At 44.9% G+C, this 21,000-nt stretch overlaps 1 protein-coding gene across 6 annotated transcripts in view; it reads right to left on the bottom strand.

The window, feature by feature from the left end:
- The window catches only part of LOC105015222 (unconventional myosin-XVIIIb), a 36,755-nt gene continuing 15,755 nt past the window's right edge, over positions 1–21,000 (bottom strand). For 4 of the 6 annotated variants that reach the window (XM_034297064.1, XM_020053573.3, XM_010878199.5 and 1 more), the window contains 27 exons: positions 20,776–20,896; positions 20,491–20,638; positions 20,169–20,352; positions 19,269–19,425; positions 18,792–18,967; positions 18,483–18,611; positions 18,205–18,348; positions 17,024–17,113; positions 16,784–16,903; positions 16,321–16,450; positions 15,705–15,829; positions 15,212–15,366; positions 15,014–15,137; positions 14,705–14,905; positions 13,944–14,054; positions 11,532–11,636; positions 9,108–9,269; positions 8,855–8,968; positions 8,643–8,759; positions 8,470–8,553; positions 8,205–8,342; positions 7,821–8,006; positions 3,973–4,106; positions 2,641–2,682; positions 1,419–1,601; positions 337–1,300; positions 1–220 (listed from right to left, as the gene is read on the bottom strand). In XM_034297064.1, the coding sequence (XP_034152955.1) occupies positions 340–1,300; positions 1,419–1,601; positions 2,641–2,682; positions 3,973–4,106; positions 7,821–8,006; positions 8,205–8,342; positions 8,470–8,553; positions 8,643–8,759; positions 8,855–8,968; positions 9,108–9,269; positions 11,532–11,636; positions 13,944–14,054; positions 14,705–14,905; positions 15,014–15,137; positions 15,212–15,366; positions 15,705–15,829; positions 16,321–16,450; positions 16,784–16,903; positions 17,024–17,113; positions 18,205–18,348; positions 18,483–18,611; positions 18,792–18,967; positions 19,269–19,425; positions 20,169–20,352; positions 20,491–20,638; positions 20,776–20,896 (4,341 nt within the window). In that variant the 3' untranslated portion in view covers positions 1–220; positions 337–339. The remainder of the gene's footprint in view (positions 221–336; positions 1,301–1,418; positions 1,602–2,640; positions 2,683–3,972; positions 4,107–7,820; positions 8,007–8,204; positions 8,343–8,469; positions 8,554–8,642; positions 8,760–8,854; positions 8,969–9,107; positions 9,270–11,531; positions 11,637–13,943; positions 14,055–14,704; positions 14,906–15,013; positions 15,138–15,211; positions 15,367–15,704; positions 15,830–16,320; positions 16,451–16,783; positions 16,904–17,023; positions 17,114–18,204; positions 18,349–18,482; positions 18,612–18,791; positions 18,968–19,268; positions 19,426–20,168; positions 20,353–20,490; positions 20,639–20,775; positions 20,897–21,000) is intronic. The other 2 variants (XM_020053571.3, XM_020053572.3) reach the window with 2 other exon arrangements.

Genomic DNA, 21,000 nt, shown 5'->3' with positions numbered 1-21,000 from the left:
TTTCAGTTTCCACACCATTTACAGCATCACTGGTTTGGTTGTAAATATATCTTCATTGCTCATTGGCCGCAATGCTGTATCTTAAGTGTGTCTTCACCTAGTGCATGTCTTCCTTGATCCTTTGGCATGAGTGTGTGTATATATGCTGTGTGGCTCCATGTAGCTTGCATGGGGATTTCCGTGAGTGGCTTCAGTTCATCCATCCTCGCACACATGCAGGCTGCAGAGATGAAGCCCAGTCAGAGGGGACAGAAAACAACACAGCAGAAGTGATTAGCGGACATCAGAGGTTGATGGCCAGAGAGAGAGAGGTGGGGGGGTGTGTGTGTGTCTCACCTCTCAGTCTACCTCACTCTTCTGCAGGTCCTCAGACTTCTTCAGGTATTTCTTCATGACAGAAGCCACGTCTCCCCCCTCGCTGCCCTCTGCCTCCAGTCTCTCACCTTGTGGCTCCCCAACCCGCCTAGGCTGAGCGCGTCCTCTCTGGGAACTCCCCCCAGACCCTGAGCTGTTGGAGCTGGAGTCAGAGCCCATCCTGCTGCGTGATGGGGGCAGCTCTCCAAAGTGAACACTGAGCGCCCTCCGACCCCCTCTGATTGAACTAGCCAGGCTGCTGGTTGACTGGGCCCGCCGGATGGCCGGCAGAATGTCAGAGGCCGCGTCGCCCCGGTTATTGTCGCCTTGGAGACGGCGGTTCTGGAACACCATGGGCTCTGACCCCAGATAGCCCTCTCCACCGCCCTCGCTGACAACGCTCTCTAGCAGCCGGCGTCTCATTAGCTGGGGGGAGCGCTGGGTCCTGATCGCTTCTTCGTCGTCTTCCTCTGGGATGCAGATTGTGGGGGGGCGACGGCGTGGGACAGTGGGGGAAGTGAGGGAAGAGAGGAGGGGGAGAGAAGGGAGGGAGGAGAGGGAGTCGGTAGAGCTGTAGCGCTTCGCTCCGGAGTCCCCGGAGGCCGCAGGTGGAGCCTGGGGTTGGCCCATGTTACGCAGACTGGCAGCGCGGGGCAGCAGCGGGGAGGGAGGTTTCAGGATGCTGCGGGGCTCCTGGAGGTCCTCGGGACCCAGGGAGAGGGCGGAGGCTCTGCGGCGGAGGGTTGAGGCCCCCGTGGTCTGATAAATAGGCAGGGAGATAGTACTGCCACTCCCTTCCCCAGTCTCTGCCCCCCCCCGCCGCTTACGAAGCCCCTCTAACAACTCAGAAAGGGCAGAGGAGGAGGCCCGGCCAGGACCTGAACCACCCCCATTACCAACCACACCTGCTGGCCCTGACCCCTCTTCATCTGGGTCCACACAGGAGCTGGGGGAGGGAGAGAAACATCATCAACGTGAATCATATCAAACGGCATTAGGATCTACTTGATTCCTTTACGAACGAAGGTGAACTACGTAAAAACCAAAATGAAGTTATAACTCACCGGAAGCTGTAAGTGCTCATGGTGTCTGTGACAGACTGGCGCCCTGACTGGTGGCTGATGGTACTGCTGCCATAAGGAGAGCCCCCTCTGGGCCCCCCTCTGGGAACACCCAGCCAATGGCGGATGCCCTCACCAACATCCTCTGTGCCCAGAGACTGAGAACCTACACTAGACACGCTGTCACTGAGGAAGACAGAGGAAACGGTTACTGAGGCAGGGTAACACAACACACACACAATACCATGAGAGGAGACGCAAGACAGTCTACACAATCAGAGATGCAACACGTTTAAGCCATGCCAGCTCACAGCAGTTCAGCCACTGTCCTCAGAAGAAACTTCCTGTCCTGATTCAATGGTTTTCTCCTGCTGTATAAATGGTGCTGGCAGCATATTGTTTTGGAAACAGTCCAATATAATAGTCAGAGGTGTCAGACATTCAGGTCTCATACAAGTACTGTATACTTAATAAACCACCCTGACTACTGTCACATCTGCCACAAGAGACATGAGAGAGAGAGAGGTGGAGATGGAGGAATAGAATAAAGAAGAAAAAAGATACTGCAGGTCAGGGAAGACATAAGAGAACAGTGGAGGGAGACGCAATACAACAGCATGGAGAGGTGGATTGATAAATGAGAACAAACTAAGGGACAGGAAAGAGAGAAACAGATAAAGGGAAATCAGAGCATAAGAGAGAGAGAGAGAGAGATGTGAGAGAAGAAAGACAGATAGGCCAGTTCTGCGATTTTCCTATGTACTGCAAATCCCATGCATTATGGAAGACAAAAATATAAAAGCTGATGAACTCTCAAACACACCCCTAAGAATAGAGAAAACCTCATTGACTGTGTGCGTGTGTGTGTGTCTGTTTCTTTGCTCCAGCCATGTGGTTTTCTAATGTGTCCAACCAAACAGACCACAAGACAAAACCACAGGGATTAAGAGACTCTGTAGGAAATAACGGTCAGACAATAAACACAGCCCCTCACATTATGCCTAGTTAGCTCACAGAGCTTTGCAACATGGTCTCTCTATCTGCCTCTTCCCTCAACAGCCTTGGAATTATGTCAGAGACCAAACTGCTCTGATAACTCAACCTTAATACTGAAACCGTCCAACACTCAACACACAGAGCCGATAGTATAGGAAAGACACACAAATAAGTGGACAGACATGCGCACACACACACAACCACACATGTTGGAAGCCAGGGCTCTTACAGGTCTCTCTTCTTGGAAAATGATTCCACAGCCGTGGCAACACTAGAATCAGGGAAAGCGGTGAAAGGGACATCGCCTCCATGTGAACATCAAATTTCTCCGTCATTCTTTCTCAGTCAACATACTCATACCGCTCTCCCCCATCAAACACAGTTACATACTCGTACCGCTCTTCCCATCAAACACAATAACATACTCGTACCGCTGTCCCCATCAAACACAGTAACATACTCATACCACTCTCCCCATCAAACACAGTAACATACTTGTACCACTCTCCTTCATCAAACACAGTAACATACTTGTACCGCTCTCCTTCATCAAAGATAGTAACATACTTGTACCGCTCTCCTTCATCAAACACAGTAACATACTTGTACAGCTCTCCCCATCAAACACAATAACATACTCGTACCGCTGTCCCCATCAAACACAGTAACATTCTCCTCCACTCTCCCAATCAAACACAGTAACATACTTGTACCACTCTCCTTCATCAAACACAGTAACATACTTGTACCGCTCTCCTTCATCAAAGATAGTAACATACTTGTACCGCTCTCCTTCATCAAACACAGTAACATACTTATACAGCTCTCCCCATCAAACACAGTAACATACTCGTACCGCTGTCCCCATCAAACACAGTACCATACTCGTACCGCTCTCCCCCATCAAACACAGTAACACACTCGTACCGCTCTCCCCATCAAACACAGTAACACACTCGTACCGCTCTCCCCATCAAAGACAGTAACATACTCGTACCGCTCTCCCCATCAGACACAGTAACATACTCGTACCCCTGTCCCCATCAAACACAGTAACATACTCGTACCGCTCTCCCCCATCAAACACAGTAACACACTCGTACCGCTCCCCCCATCAAACATAGTAACATACTCATACCGCTCTCCCCATCAAACAAAGTAACATACTCGTACCGCTGTCCCCATCAAACACAGTAACATACTTGTACCGCTCTCCCCATCAAACACAGTAACATACTCGTACCGCTGTCCCCATCAAACACAGTAACATACTTGTACCGCTCTCCCCCATCAAACACAGTAACACACTCGTACCGCTCTCCCCCATCAAACACAGTAACACACTCGTACCGCTCCCCCATCAAACATAGTAACATACTCATACCGCTCTCCCCATCAAACACAGTAACATACTCGTACCGCTGTCCCCATCAAACACAGTAACATACTCGTACCGCTCTCCCCCATCAAACAAAGTAACATACTTGTACCGCTCTCCCCCATCAAACACAGTAACACACTCGTACCGCTCTCCCCATCAAACACAGTAACATACTCTTACCTCTCATCGTCACTCTCCTCACTAGACTCCACCTCCTCGAGGGCAGCTTGTAGATCAACGATACGTCGGATAGATGTCTCTAGATCAGCTTGTAATGTCTGTCTGACTGCAGTCAGCTCTGTCACTTGCATCTCCTGTGAAGAGAAGTTTCCATAAGTGACAGTGATTGCTGAAGCAGAGCAATGGAATGCCAACTATATCTACTAAACAGAGACAAAAACTCAAAATGTAAAGTGACTGTCCTATGGTTTATGAGCTGAAATAAAAGGTCCCGGGAATGTTCCATACATACAAAAATGTATTTCTCTTAAATTAGTTTTACAGATTAGTGCTAAAGGAATGATCACTTCTTTCAACCAACAGTTTTACATTTATGAACTGAAATTCTGTTAAATCTTTGAAATTGTTGCATGGTGCCTTTTTATTCAGTATGCGTGGTTGCTGCAAGTTAATCCATGCTATTCAGTACAGGCCCGGAATAAATGAGTCCTAAAATCATGCCCATTCCAGTACATATTGCATCATCAATCATAAACTGTGGCACACAGATAAACAGGCACACTCAGTTTTCCTTGGTCTCCCAGTAGACTGGGTGTTTGTGTTTTTTCACATTTAGACGGAGACACAAAGAAAGGAGTGATTTATCTTTTCATCTTTTCCAACCTTCCCTCCCCTCTCCCTTCTCTCTGTCTGTTTCTGTTCATCTCTCATGTTCACCCTCTCTCATCCTGTCATCCCACTCATGCACACAGACACACATACTTCCACACACACTAGCTCATTCACAAAAATGTGTGACACACACACAAGCGCACATGACATTGACACCGCATACACACACATACACAGACATGTCTTTATGGGCCGTCCAGGTTATTGTCTATGGGGGGCGGTAAGTGGTTGTCATGGAGACATGAAGATTGGGATGTGTGTCTGTCTCTATAACCTTGAGCAGAAAACAAGGATCACACAGCCAGACCTTGGCAACAGTAAGAGAACACAGTGGAGATGGAAAGAGTGTGTGTTTTAGTCTCGCTCTGAGGGCGTTGTGTGTTGGTGGAGTTGGTCAATTGGTTGTTAAAAGGTAAGGTCTGTGTGTGTATCTAAATAAAAAAAAGAGAACATTAACAATCAGGCTGAAATCTGCTGACTGAGACATAAGATTGTTAAACATTCAGCAAGTTGAGCAGTCTTAGTCATTTCATGTCCTTCCAAATGTGCTCCAACAATCAGCACTCTTTTAAAGTCTCTCACATCTCTTCTTTTAGTCATGGTAGCCAAATGACAGGGATAATGGGCCCTGCCCAACATGTTTACACATGACCCTAAGCATGGTGGGATTTTCATTTCACCAACAGTGGTCATAAAGTCTACACACCCCTGTTAAAATGCCAGGTTCTTGTGATGTAAAAGAATGAGACAAAGATAAATCATGGCAGAACTTTTTCCACCTTTAACATGAACAATTCAATTGAAAAACAAACTGGAAAAAAAATTAAAAACTCAGTGTGCACACCCTTAAACTAATACTTTGTTGAAGCACCTTTTTATTTCATTACAGCACTCAGTCTTTTTGGGTAGGAGTTGATTAGCATGGCACATCTTGATGTGGCAATATTGGTCCACTCTTCTTTGCAAAAGCACTCCAAATCTGTTAGATTGCGAGGACATCTCCTGTGCACAGCCCTCTTCAGATCACCCCACAGATGTTGAATTGGATTCAGATCTGGGCTCTGGCTGGGCCATTCCAAAATGTTAATCTTCTTCTGGTGAAGCCATGCTTTTGTGGATTTGGATTTGTGCTTTGGGTCATTGTCGTGCTGAAAGGTGAACTTCCTCTTCATGTTCAGCTTTCTAACGAACGCCTGAAGGTTTTGTGCCGAAATTGCCAAGTATCTGGAACTATTCATAAGTCCCTCCACACTGACTATGGCCCCGATTTCAGCTGAAGAAAAACAGCCCCAAAGCATAATGTTGCGACTACCATGCTTCACTGTGGGTATGGTTTTCTTCGGGTGATGTGCAGTCTTGTTTTTGCGCCAAACAAGACTTTTGGAATTATGGCCAAAGAGTTCAACCTTGGTTTCATCAGACCATAAAACATTTTCCCACATGCTTTTGGGAGACTTGATGTTTGCTTTTGCAAACTTCAGCCAGGCTTGGATGTTTTTCTTTGTAAGAAAAGGCTTCCGTCTTGCTCCCCTACCCCATAGCCCATTCATATGAAGAATACGGGAGATTGTTGTCACATGTAGCACAAAGTCAGTACTTGCCAGAAATTCCTGCGGTTCCTTTAATGTTCCTGTAGGCCTCTGGGAAGCCTCCCTCACCAGTTGTATTCTTTTTTGGAGGGACATCCAGTTCTTGGTAATGTCTCGGTTGTGCCATATTTTCTTCACTTGATAATGACTGTCTTCACGGTGTTCCATGGTATATCTAATGCTTTGGAATTTATTTTGTACCCTTCTCCTGACTGATATCTTTCAACAATGAGATCCCTCTGATGCTTTGGAAGCTCTCTGCGGACCATGGCTTTTGCTCTGAGATGCAACTAAGAAATGACTAAGAAAGAAAAATCCTACTAGAATATCTGAACTATATTTGTAATTAATCAGAGTCACTTTAAATGATGGCAGGTGTGTAATGTCTGAACACAGCCACATACCCAATTATTGGAGGGTGTGCACACTTATGAAACCAGGTTATTGTAAGATTTTTATTTTTCATTTTCCCCCCTCGAAGATTCCAGTTTGTTTTTCAATAGAATTTTTCACATTATAGGTTACATTAAAAGTGGAAAAAGTTCTGCCATGATTTATCTTTGTCTCGTTCTTTTACATCACAGAAACCCGGGATTTTAACAGGGGTGTGTAGACTTTTTATATCCACTGTATGTGGAATCACCTGCATTCTATAATGTATACTATCTAACATGAATGTACTCAACTGTTTTGTTTCTATTCATTGTTACCTGGATGTAAAGTGAGGAAAGAATGCATGGCCACCGTGAATAAAGACTAAAGAATCTTTCAAAAAACATATATAAATACTAATCTTTAATTTATGCAAACAATATACTAATAGGATCGCTCAGAAAAATACATTTGATTTAAAAATGTATTTATTTTTCTGAACAAAGTATGTTAGAATCAAGGTCATTAACTTTTTAAATTACATTTTAAACAAATGAAATATTACCTTGCAACAGTGGCACTTTCCTTAGTCTTTTTCATTGGGAGGGATCCAAGAGTTCATTTACATACACAGGCAGCCCAACTCTAATTTATTTCACTAATTGTTCTTTTAACTAGAAAATTAGATCAGCTCTGAAAAAGATCTGATGTGAAATTATCTAATTTGCTTGTTGGAAACTAATTAGTTGGGGTAAAATCTAAGACTAGGCTGCTATGTGAATGCAACCTTAGAGAATTCTTCAAGAATCTTGGTAATCTTTGTTTGTGCTTATGGACTGTGGCCATCACTGACCACAATTTTATTTTGTGTTCAGTTAACTACTGCGGTTTGTAATATTTGTTTGAGGTAGTGTCTAGCTCTGAGTCATTGATAGGCCTTCTCAACAGAGGCTACCAGGTTGTTGGATAAAATGTCAGTATGTGTGTTATCTGTGCCTGTTGAGTATTCTAACAACATCAGACACACTCTGGCTAATTTTCATATGATTGAATCTCCTTCCCTCCAGCTCAGAGGTCACATCATGCTAAATTCACTACAGCTTCCACAACGCTCTGAGTGTCTTTGGCTGCTATCTTGTTATCTCTGTGCAAAGTGTGCGTCTGTCTGCGTGCGTGCGTGTGCAGCGCGTGTGTGTACAAGTGTGTGTGTGTTACCAGTTCCATGCATCTGCGGCTGCTGTCCTGTTCTCTCTGAACCAGGTCTTCCACCTCGAGTCTCATGTCTTGGAGGCGTTGCTGGTAGTACTGGCTGTTCTCTCTCTCCCTGGCCTCAGTCTGGGCACATTGCTCCAGCTCCTCTCCCAGACGGACAACACTGTCCCTCAGACGCAGTACCAGCACCTACAAACAGACATTTCTTAGACAGTTCTGCTTTGACAATAAGTACATTAAAATGAATTGAGATCAGAGGAAGACCGGTATACATAGAGAGAAAGAGAGAGAATGACAGGGGAGAGAAAGCAAATGTGTAAGGTACAACCTGTAATCCTGTAATGTAAGGTACAACGGTTTCCCATCCATTTGGTCCTGTAACCTTACCTCAAACCTCTTAACCTGTCCTCTCTGGAACTCCAGCTTGTTCTCCAGGTCACACACCCTGGCCTCCTGCATACTGACGATACTACGCCCCACGGTGGACGACTCCAAGAACTGCACCCTGGCCACACTTGCTGTAAGCTGGAGTGGGAGAAGGGGGATTGGCAGAGTAGGTTATCCAACCAGACTCCAATGCACGCTAACAACATGCGGTGAAGTTCCGCATCTCTCCACAGTGTGGCGGTATTACCAAGCTGTAGGTCCTTACCTCTTCCTGTAGCCTGTGTCTTTCTTTCTTGACCTCCTCCAGTTCCGTCTGCAACTCTCTGATCTGAGAAATGTCACTGGACGACTGAGAGAGAAAGACAATGTTTTGATCATCTTTCATTTGCAACTTTCTAATGTGTTTCTTGTTTTTAGAAACTCTGCAGCGGTCCACACCTGTGCAATCAGGGCTTTGTGCTTTTTCATGAGTTCATTGAGGTCCTCCTGGTCTTCCTCCAGCCTCTTCAAAAGATCTGATTTCTCATGTTGCAACTGACCAACCTGTTCATCCAACTACACAACACACAGAAAGTTCACATAAAACCGCCGATCACAATAAATTACAAAGTTCCACCAGGAGTGTCGCACGACTGCCTCTTGTCTCTCACCAGACTTTTGAGTTTGCAGATATTCTCCAGTTCTATCTGGGTATTCTCCAGCTCCATGGACAGAGTCTTCTGAACACTCTCCACCTCTGCTCTCCGTGCCTCACTCTCCTCCAGCTGACAGACACAAAGAGATGCAGACAGGCAGAAGGACAGAGTGACAGGCAGAAACGGACCGAGACAGTGGAGAACGAGATGAGACGGATTGAGGGGGAGACAAGATTTGCTGTCCTCCTCATTCATAATGTGTGTGTACCTGGCAGTGCAGGTGCTCTATGTGTTCATTGCTGCCGGGGGCCTGGCTGTGTCCAGGGTGGTCTATGGTGGACAGTAGTAGCTGAGCGTCCACCAGCAGAGCATGGGTTCTCTTCAGATCTCTCCTTAGTCTCTTCTCCACATCAAAGTCCCGGTGGCCCACCTGACAAAACGACAGAGCCTGTTTCCATTTCATGGTTTCAATACTAAACAGCTTTTATTCTCACACACACACACACACACACACACACACACACACACAATTACAATCAATATCAAGTACAGAAGGAATTCTGGGACATGGAGTAAATGTTTGTGTATTAAGTTTGTACCTCCATTTGTAACCGCAGAGAACTGAGCACTTAAGGATTGCTCCAATTGTTATTGGGGCTGGTGTGGTGAAAATAGGGAAGCAGGTACAGCCTCCACATGGTGCTGTAGGGACTGATTGAGGTGGTGTTCTGGAGGCTTTTTGGCTTTCTTTGTATTGTCTGTTAATAGAGCTGACGTGTCCAATTCATCACCTAGACAGCATTACACTGGAATAATCTACAGTGGGGAGAACAAGTATTTGATACACTGCCGATTTTGCAGGTTTTCCTACTTACAAAGCATGTAGAGGTCTGTAATTTTTATCATAGGTACATTTCAACTGTGAGAGACGGAATCCAGAAAACCAAATGATTTTTCTATAATTTATTTGCATTTTATTGCATGACATAAGTATTTGATCACCTACCAACCAGTATGAATTCCGTCTCTCACAGACCTGTTAGTTTTTCTTTAAGAAACCCTCTGGTTCTCCACTCATTACCTGTATTAACTGCACCTGTTAGAACTTGTTACCTGTATAAAAGACACCTGTCCAAACACTCAATCAAACAGACTCCAACCTCTCCACAATGGCCAAGACCAGAGAGCTGTGTAAGGACATCAGGGATAAAACTGTAGACCTGCACAAGCCTGGGATGGGCTACAGGACAATAGGCAAGCAGCTTGGTGAGAAGGCAACAACTGTTGGCGCAATTATTAGAAAATGGATGAAGTTCAAGATGACGGTCAATCTCCCTCGGTCTGGGGCTGCATGCAAAATCTCACCTCACGGGGCATCAATGATCATGAGGAAGGTGAGGGATCAGCCCAGATCTACACGACAGGACCTGGTCAATGACCTTAGGAGAGCTGGCACCACAGCCTCAAAGAAAACCATTAGTAACACACTACGCCATCATGGATTAAAATCCTGCAGCGCATGCAAGGTCCCCCTGCTCAAGCCAGTGCATGTCCATGGCTCATCTGAAGTTTCCCAATGACCATCTGGATGATCCAGAGGAGGAATGGGAGAAGGTCATGTGGTCTTATGAGACAAAAATAGAGCTTTTTGGTCTAAACTCCACTCGCCGTGTATGGAGGAAGAAGAAGAATAAGTACAACCCAGAGAACACCATCCCAACCGTGAAGCATGGAGGTGGAAACATCATTCTTTGGCGATGCTTTTCTGCAAAGGGGACAGGACGACTGCACCGTATTGAGGGGAGGATGGATGGGGCCATGTATCGCAAGATCTTGGCCAACAACCTCCTTCCCTCAGTAAGAGCATTGAAGATGGGTCGTGGCTGGGTCTTCCAGCATGACCACGACCCAAAACACACAGCCAGGGCAACTAATCAGTGGCTCCGTAAGAAGCATCTCAAGGTCCTGGAGTGGCCTAGCCAGTCTCCAGACCTGAACCCAATAGAAAATCTTTGGAGGGAGCTGAAAGTCCGTATTGCCCAGTGACAGCCCCGAAACCTGAAGGATCTGGAGAAGGTCTGTATGGAGGAGTGGGCCAAAATCCCTGCTGCAGTGTGTGCAAACCTGGTCAAGAACTACAGGAAATATATGATCTCTGTAATTGCAAACAAAGGTATCTGTACCAAATATTAAGTTCTACATTTCTGATGTATCAAATACTTATGTCATGCAATAAAATGCAAATTAATTACTTAAAAATCATACAATGTGATTTTCTGGATTTTTGTTTTAGATTCCATCACACACAGTTGAAGAGTACCTATGATAAAACTTACAGACCTCTACATGCTTTGTAAGTGGGAAAACCTGCAAAATCGGCAGTGTATCAAATACTTGTTCTCCCCACTGTATATTACCTCACTGCCTGGACTGGAGCAGACACACACACAATCACAAACACACACAGAGGTTGCTAATGCACCAGCGGCTCAGAGGCACATCAATAGAAAGACCAGCATTGTAAAGCCAGTGATATTGAGCTTGTGTGAGCGTGTTTCAGCAGCAGTGAACAAGTGTGTGTTTTTCAACCACCAGAGCCCAGACCAATCGAAATGTAAAACTAGGACTGCACAGTTAAGCACAGTGATTTAATGAAGCCTATGCCGAGAGGTACGGCTGTATGTGTATGTACCTGATCACAGAGCGTAGCGATGAGTCCCTCCAAGTCATTTTTCTCGTGAACCACCATCTGTTTTTCTTCATATTCCTGCTCCAGCTGCATCTCTAGCTGACGCAGCTACAACAAAATATCATTCAAAATCATACAAAAACGAACAGAAATAATCAGTCCATCGGGTGTTTCAGAGAACCAACATGGAAACTACAGTACTGTACAAAGGTCACAGGCACCTGAAAGTAATTTTTTTGGGTAGTTAGTGTTTTAATAAAACATTATATATATCAATACATGAATATAATGTCTATTTATTTTATTTATTTTTACAAATGTACACTTACTACCCAAATAAATGACTTTAGTTCAACTTTCACGTGGCTGGGACTTTTGCAAAGTACTGTATGTTTACCAGTTAAATAAAATAATTAGGTGTTTTATATATCGTTTACAATCCAGTATCATCCATGCAACCATTTTCATACACAGTTGCCTTATTTCAGGAGCTCAATTGTAATTGGACAAATTAACAAAATCATAAATAAAATGTAGTTTTAATACTTTGTCAAGAATTCTTTGCAGGCAATGACTGCTTGAAGTCTAGAATGCATTGACATCACCAAACGTTGGGTTTCCTCCTTTGTGATGCTTTGCCAGGCCTTTACTGCAGCTGTCTTCAGTTGTTTGTTACTGGGTCTTTCTGTCTTAAGTTTTGTCTCCAGCAAGTGAAATGCATGCTCGATCGGGTTGAGATCAAGTGATTGACTCAGCCATTTAAGAATATTCCACTTGTTTGCCTTAAAAAACTCCTGGGTTGCTTTCACAGTATGTTTTGGGTCATTATCCTTCTGTAAAGTGAAGCGCCGTCCAATCAACTTTGCTGAATTTGGCTGAATCTGAATAGACAATATATCCCTATACACTTCAGAATTCATCTGGCTGCTTCTATCTTCTGTCACATCATCAATAAACACTAGTGACCCAGTCCCATTGGAAGCCATGCATGCCCATACCATGACACTGGCTCCACTGGATCATGAGCCATTCCAAGCCTTGTCCATACTTTTTTCTTCCCATCATTCTGGTACAGGTTGATCTTTGTTTCATCTGTCCAAAGAATGCTGTTCCAGAACTGGGTTGGCTTATTCTGATGTTTTTCGGAAAAGTCTAATCTGGCCTTTCTATTCTTGAGGCTTCTGAATGGTTTGCACCTTATGGTGAACCCTCTGTATTTGCTCTTGTGAAGTCTTCTTTTTATGGTATACTTGGAAAAAGATATGCCTACCTCCTGGAAAGTGTTCTTCACTTGGTTGGATGTTGTGAAGGGGTTTTTCTTTACCATGGAAAGGATCCTACAATCCACCACTGTTGTCTTCCGTGGACGTCCAGGTCTTTTTGAGTTGCAGAGCTCACCAGTGCATTCTTTTTTTTCTCAGAATGTATCAAACTGTTGATTTGGCCACTCCTAATGTTCCTGCTATCTCTCTGATGGAATTTTGTTGCAGTCTTGGGATGGCCTGTTTCACTTGCATTGAGAGCTCCTTTGATTGCATGTTGTGGGTTCACAGCAAAAGCTTCCAAATGCAAATGCCACACCTGGAATCAACTCCAGACCTTTCACCTGCTTAATTAATGAAGTAATAATGAAGGAATAGCCCACACTTGTCCATGAAACAGCTTTTGAGTCAATTGTCCAATAACTTTTGGTACTGTGAAAAAGAGGGGGCTACATATTATAATTTCTAAACCCTTCCTCCAACTTAGATATGAATACCCTCAAATTAAAGCTGAGAGACTGCACTTTAAGCTAATATTCAATTTTTAACTGTAGCGTGAATATATTCTGGTAAACAGACAAAATAACAAAGTGTTTTGTTTTTTTCCAGACTTAACTGTATTACAAAATGTTCAGTAGCCGTAAGCTGTGGTTGCAGTCTGTGATCAGTAGTGATTAGTTGTGCTCAGTATTTGTAAGGAGCAGCCTTTAATAGCTGTTGTTAGTGGTCAATAGTGGTAGCAGATGTACGTAGGGGTTAGTTTAGTAGTCTTAAAGTGTGGTTTGGTAACATTAAGAAGTGGTTTGTAGCAGTTAGCATTGTTCAAGAGTTGTTCATTGTCAGTAATAATTAGTAACAGTAAGTAGTGGTCAATAGAATACAGTTGCGGTTTGTGATTAGTTGTGATTAGTAGTGGTCAGGTGTTATTGGTAATGATTAAAATATTATTAATTTATTATCAGCAGTGGTTATTAGTAATCAGTAGGGATAAGTACTGTTTATTCATAATTTGTAGTGTTTTTTAACCATCAGTAGGGTTTGTTTGTGATCAGTAGTGTTAATTAGTTATCAGTAGTGGTTATTAGTTATCAGTAGTGGTTATTAGTGATCACTATTGATTAGTAGTGATAGCTAGTTAGAAGCGGTGACCTACCCGTCTCTGGGAGGACTTGTGTACATCTTCTAATTCCTCTTCTTTATCCTCCAGCTCTTTAAGATGGATCTGTTTCATTCGCTCCATCTCCATCTCAAAACGCAGGTGCACCTAGGGAACAGGATCTGGTGATGTGTTGTGTTGTCTCTGTGGGTTGTGTCTCTCTCCTTGGGTTGTGCCTCTCTCTGTGGGTTGTGTCTCTCTCTGTGGGTTGTGCCCCTCTCTGTGGGTTGTGCCTCTCTCTGTGGGTTGTGTCTCTCAATGTGGGTTGTGTCTCTCAATGTGGGTTGTGTCTCTCAATGTGGGTTGTGTCTCTCAATGTGGGTTGTGTCTCTCTATGTGGGTTACGCCTCTCTCTGTGGGTTGTGTCTCTCAATGTGGGTTGTGTCTCTCTATGTGGGTTACACCTCTCTCTGTGGGTTGTGTCTCTCAATGTGGGTTGTGTCTCTCTATGTGGGTTACACCTCTCTCTGTGGGTTGTGTCTCTCAATGTGGGTTGTGTCTCTCTATGTGGGTTGCACCTCTCTCTGTGGGTTGTGTCTCTCAATGTGGGTTGTGTCTCTCAATGTGGGTTGTGTCTCTCAATGTGGGTTGTGTCTCTCTATGTGGGTTGCGCCTCTCTCTGTGGGTTGTGTCTCTGTGTTTGTAGTGTCTGTGTCACGTGTTGACTGACTGTGCATTATTGTGTACTAAGTTTCAGCTTTCAACCTACAGGCTGTTGTCAACAGTAATGTGTGAGTGGGAGAACATGATCCGCATACCTGCTGCGCCTGTTGAATCTGGGTGGTGAGCTTGGTGATCTCCTCTCCTCTCTCATTGGTCTGGGTTTCCAGGAGGCGGAGTTGCTTCTTCAAGTCAGGCAGCGAGTCAGAGGCCAGGTCAAAGGGCACACTGAGGTCACGGATTTGGGCACACAGCTCCTCCTTTTGTTGCTGCACATGGACCAACTCTGCCTGGTTCCCCTGTACGCATGCACGCACACAAACACACACACACACGCACGCAATAAGTTAAAGTTGTATATTTCTCCACATTTTGGTTGTTCAAGTGAGAGCGTGAGCAGAGTGTACCTGCAGAGTACGTTTTAGGCTGTATATTTCTGATCTCAGTACAGTGCTCTCGTGGATAGCTTTGTCCTTCAGTTCTCGCTCTCTGTCAGCCTCTTCTAAAGCTTGGGTCAGCTCACTGTCAAACCTGGAAACACACACAATGAATCCCATGCCAAGGACTTCATGTATAATATTACAGACACACCAACCCACACACACCTCCTCTGTTTGCGGTCCAGCTCGTGAGCGCGACCCTGAAGGCTGTCGGTGAGGACACGGGCATCCTGGAGGTCAGATGTGACCCGACGAACCTGACGCTTCAACTCTGTAGTGCTCTTCTTAGACTGCTCCAGCTGGGCTTGTAGAGACGCCACCTACCAAAGGGATGCGTGGGGCTGAGTCAGGGAGAGTCGGAGCCCCGTTTGACAAAACAAGAACCTGCCTACATCATTTTGAGCTTAAAAATGCTGGGCAGATCACTCCAAATACCGCTCCATACTTTCAACTTGTTTTGTATTTTATTCAAAATATGCACACGCTGCTCTGCTCTAGCCCCACTCAAAACAAACACCCATGTAATTATTGAAGTATTTGAACAGTCCAGTACAGTACAGTACAGTACAGTCCCCTCTTTTTATCTTACAAGGATAGAAAACAAACCTGTGTGTGTGTTCTTGTGTATTCCTATGTATATTGTGTGTGTGGGCAATACCTTGGCATCCAGTTCTAGGCGTGTCTGTCTTTCTGCCTCCAGTCTCTCTTCAGTCTGTTTGACTCGTCTCCTGACAAATTCCACCTCTGTCTGGCAGCACTCTAACTGAAGCGCCATCTCACTCTCTGTATGGTGGGACCGATACAGGGTGTCAGTGTGTGTGTGTGTGTGTGTGAATAAGAATCACAATGACTCTAAGCCACACAACCTCCATTCAGATCCCCACGGCTGTTCCCTCCTCCTCCTTGAAAGGTCAATCCAAAGCCCTTAGCTGACTAATCTCTCGTGGACACAAAACATTTACACCAGTTGTGCTATACATTGACCAGAAAACAGTGGTACGCATGCGTAAACAGGACACTTGGCTCCCAACTTTCAAACAGAGAGGTGTGAAGCTCTTTGTTTTCCCTGAAAATATTTGATCTGTTCCCAGTGTGACTGGGTTTGCCTTTCTGGTGTGAATAAAAGTCAAAACGTGGTGGTTCTGGCATTCATTCTTCATTCAGACAGATGCCTCATGGCAACAGTGATCAGCAGTAACCGCTGGTCCAGTCAACCCATTGTGCCTGTGTGAGAGCTTCGCCCCTAAGGTTTAATCAGAATAAAAGGCAATTACCTATAGTACTCCCCCAGCTTTTACCTGTCCCTGTCCCTACATGGGACACTCCACGTTGGACCTTCTGCTTCTCCTCCTCCAACTGTTTCTCCAGCATCTCTGTGGTGACCTTACACTGGTCCAGACGAGCCTGACAGAGGGGTGAAGAGGAAGAGATAGACATAGAGAGAAAGAGGGACAAAATCTGACAGGATATACTGTAGCTAGGCACACAATACTTAAAGTTCTAGTTTACTAGACAATTGCTGTAGAGCTGGGTTAGAACTGTTATAGAGCTGTTATAGGGTTGTTATAGAGCTGTATTAGGGTTGTTATAGAACTGTTATAGAGCTGTTATAAAGCTGTTAGAGAACTGTAATAGAGCTGTTATAGAACTCTTATAAAGCTGGTATATAACTCTTATAGTGCTGTTAGAGAACTCTTACAGAACTGTTTCTGTTATAGAGAGCTGTTGTGATTCTACCTGTAGTTCCTTGTTCTCTCTGGTGAGTCGTAGTCTCTCTCCTCTCTCTATATCCAAAGCCTGACTGACAGCTTCACCACGGAAACGCTCATCGCTTAGTTCAGAGGATATTGCCGTCACCTAGAGGACACACACCAACATTTATTCTCAACCAGTACTGTGGTTACTGACTATATCATTTTTTTTAGTATCCTCATAAACTTTAAAAATTGCATTTCTAAAACTATACTTCTCACCCACCTTGGTCTCCAGAATGTCAGTGCTCTGTCTCAGCTCGTTCCTCTCCCTCTCAGATTTCTCCAGCCGTCGTCTCAGAGCTATGATCTCATCCTGGAAAAATTGAGTATTTTCCAAAATCATAAACCAACTCTTTTGACTTTTAAATTGATTCAAAAGTCTTTGGAATCAAGATTAAGGTGTTTCTGTTTGGAGTTGATCACTGTCTTGGGACATGCTTGCTTAGTGTGGAATCACTGAGTGGTGTCTAAATCATCAAGTACATTAGGAAGTATTTTCATTGAACGCTCATGTGTCGTTAAAAACAGGTGGATGTAAAGATGTCACACATTTAAAGAAATTAGACCCTTTCGCAAAACAATTTACTTACAAATGAAATGGCTAAAGTGTTTCAGTGATCTATTTAGCTATATTGTATATTTGTACAGTGACAACAGCCTATATGTCCTGCCTACTTTGGATTTGTATCTCAGCCCACTAAAGCCAGCATGGATAGAATCCAAAATTGCAAGCACAGGATTGGATTTCTGCTTGTGGATTAGCACAAAGTTCCTGGAAAGGGCACTGCAATTGGCAAAATAGAAATTACAAATATACTAATAATTCTCATGGATATTAATATCACCACAAGTGTAATTTACACTAAACTTAGAGACGTCAAAGTCTTTGATGGTGAAACTTTAATTTGCAATGTGAAGCAATTCTGGCATTACTCAAATACATTTTTATAGCTTAGTGAAATAGCTTCAAAAGATTTTGAAGCTATTTTGAATGAAATGTTGAGTGGAGCTTGTAGTTACATGATAACATCACATAGCCTGTGTGCTCTTCTGTGTGCTTCTTGGACAGTGGAAAAATCCTCACCGTGGATCATTGTTATCTTTGGAACTTTTGTCATATTTTGTCTCCATTATGAATGTTGAGGTATTTTTTTGGTGGCAACAATGCTATTTTTGGAAATCAAACCTGGGTCAACTCATTGAGCTCAGAATGGCCTGTGAATCGCTCCATGGCCTCAGAATCACCCAGTAGTCTCTGAATCACTAAGTCGTCCCCGAATCACTGAGGAGTCTGTGAATCACTGAGTGGTCCCTGAATCACTGAGTCGTCCCGGAATCACTGAATCGTCACTGAATCAATCCGTGACCTCCGAATAGCTCAGTAGCGTCCAAACTGATTCCTACCTCCTTGGCTCTGAGTCTCTGGTCATCCATGTTAACATCCAGTAGAGGGCGTAATCTACACAACAGTTTCCACCAGCTCCACTTGGCCACACCCCTGAGAGCACGGATGTTATTCTGGATACACCGTACAGCCATCTGCTGCACCTGTACGGGGGACATGGAGACGCACCTCAGTATTACACCTGATCTACATAACCTAACACACTACAACTCACTGACAGTTGTTACATATTGTCCTGGGTCAAGGGACAGGGTGAGAGGTCATGGGTCAGACTCACCTTCATTTTGCGGTATTGCTGTCTAGCCAGGTGTCCCATACAGGATGCCTGTAGCTGAACCAGCCAACCACTGACCAGCTTGTCTCTCTCCTGCTCCAGGTACTTCAGCACACCTCGCTTTGTAAACATCTAGGGACGTAGGAGAATGAAGAGACATAACCGAGAGAGCAATTCAAAAAGGGAGGTGGGAGAAACAGAGAGAGGCAAGGGGAGACAGGGAGAGTCGAAATGTGAGGTACTGTAACTCATTCTTGTGGAATCCCAGAGGGACCATTGTCAGAAATGAATCCTTCACTTGATGTCTCTCACCCTGCTGGCTCCCAGAAAGATACTTTTCTTGTCCAGATCCAGTTCTACCAGCAGCTCCTCCACTGCCTTCCTCTCATCTGGGGTGCTGAAGACTGAACCGTAGCGCTTCATGACCAGAGGAGAGAGAGCCTGGAAACGACACCTGAAGTCACTTAAAGGCATGTGTTCTGGAAAACCTGAGAGACAGAGACAGACAAAGAAAGAGAGACAGAGAGAGACAAAGGAGAGAGAGAGGTGGCAGGACACGCAGTATGGTGGGTTAGATTGGCATCCATCAGGAACAGCTGTTTGTCAGCACCAACTGTGCTCCATCAACGTGACAATGTGCGCAGAATGGCTAGCGCTCTGCAAATCTGCACATGTATGTGGGGGATAATGACTAGCGCTCTGCAAACCTGCACATGTATGTGGGGGATAATGGCTGGGTGAGGCTAACCTGCACATGTATGTGGGGGATAATGGCTGAGTGAGGCTAACCTGTGCGGTAGAGCTGCAGGGCTGGGAGGATGTGTGTAGAGTGCAGCTGGACCCTGAGGGCAGGAATGTCAAAGCCGCCGCCACTGCTCTCCGTCTTAGCACCCACACACTGCAGGAAGACCGGCTTGGCTCGACGAATCACATTCATCAGAGCGTCCTGGGTGGAGAGGTGAGGGGTGTGTATATTAGGAAACTTATGGCCTGTAGTTTGATTGACAGACAGTGGGAGTGTATATTAGGTTAGTTACTGCTTGTAGTTTGACTGATACACAGTGGGAGTGTATATTAGGATACTTCCAGTCTGTAGTTTATCTGATAAACCGTGGGAGTGGATATTAGGATTCTTATGGCCTGTAGTTTGACTGATACACAGTAGGAGTGTATATTAGGATACTTACGGCTTGTAGTTTGACTGAGAGACAGTGGGCATGTATGCTAGGATACTTACGGCCTGTAGTTTGACTGATACACAGTGGGAGTGTATATTAGGATACTTACGTCTTGTAGTTTGACTGAGAGACAGTGGGCATGTATGCTAGGATACTTACGGTCTGTAGTTTATCTGATACACCGTGGGAGTGTATATTAGGATTCTTATGGCCTGTAGTTTGACTGATACACAGTAGGAGTGTATATTAGGATACTTACGGCTTGTAGTTTGACTGAGAGACAGTGGGCATGTATGCTAGGATACTTACGGCCTGTAGTTTGACTGATACACAGTGGGAGTGTATATTAGGATACTTACGTCTTGTAGTTTGACTAATACACAGTGGGTGTGTATATTAGAATACTTACGGTCTGAAGTTTGGCTGATAGAGAGTGTGAGTGTATATAGTAGGATACTTACATCTAGTAGTTTGACTGATACACAGTGGGATTGTATATTAGGATACTTACGGCCTGCAGTTTGACTGATATACAGTGGGAGTGTCGGCGTATGGCGGCCATTCCCCCGCTGAAGGTCTTTCTGACGATGCCACTCCTCTGCAGGGAGCGCTGGCTGCCTCCCTCTACTCCTCCTAAACCCCGACAAAGAGGGGGCACAGACGCACGGGGGCCAAACAGTGCCTTCACTGCCCCTCTGGAAAGGGAGGGAAGGAGAGAGAGAAAAACAGAGTGAGAGAGAAAGAGAGAGGTAAATAAGAGAAGGTTGAAAGCCAACATTTAATTCATTTCAATAAACACAAATGGGAATATTTTAAACAACAGCCACACGTACACAGAGGAGTTCTGCAGCAGTGATATGGCGTTGAGAGCAGAGGGGTTGTTCTGGACCAGGCTGAACCAACCAGTCAAGTCATACCTGACTGGATCAGAACCCATCAGGTGGCTCACCTCACACTGCAGGGGCTGCTCACACTGACGCACTGACGAGAAACAACATTGAATACAAATTACCACCGTCTCTAGTTTCCCCTCTCCCTCCCTCCATCTCTCTCCCTCCCTCCCTCCCTCCCTCCCCTCCATCCTCCTCTTCACTCCTCTCTCCCCCATCCGGTCTCACCAGTTGAACCGTAATACTGGCAGACTCTCTCCAGGACAACGTGTTCTGTTGAACCCGGAGTCACCATCTCTTCATCCAGAACCCACAGCAGTCCTCTAGGGTCTCCCTCCGCCCCTCTCACCTATCACACACACACACACACACAATATTCCTCCATTGAGGCCAATCAGTGCCCAGATTGCAGGGTGACATTCCGGAAACGTAAATATAGCTTAGACTGTTGGT

The sequence above is a fragment of the Esox lucius genome, chromosome 14 (genome assembly GCF_011004845.1).
Source record: "Esox lucius isolate fEsoLuc1 chromosome 14, fEsoLuc1.pri, whole genome shotgun sequence".
In the NCBI taxonomy this organism is placed as follows: Eukaryota; Metazoa; Chordata; class Actinopteri; order Esociformes; family Esocidae; genus Esox; species Esox lucius.
Note: the sequence above shows the minus strand (reverse complement) of the source record. Positions and strands in the feature narration are given on the sequence as shown.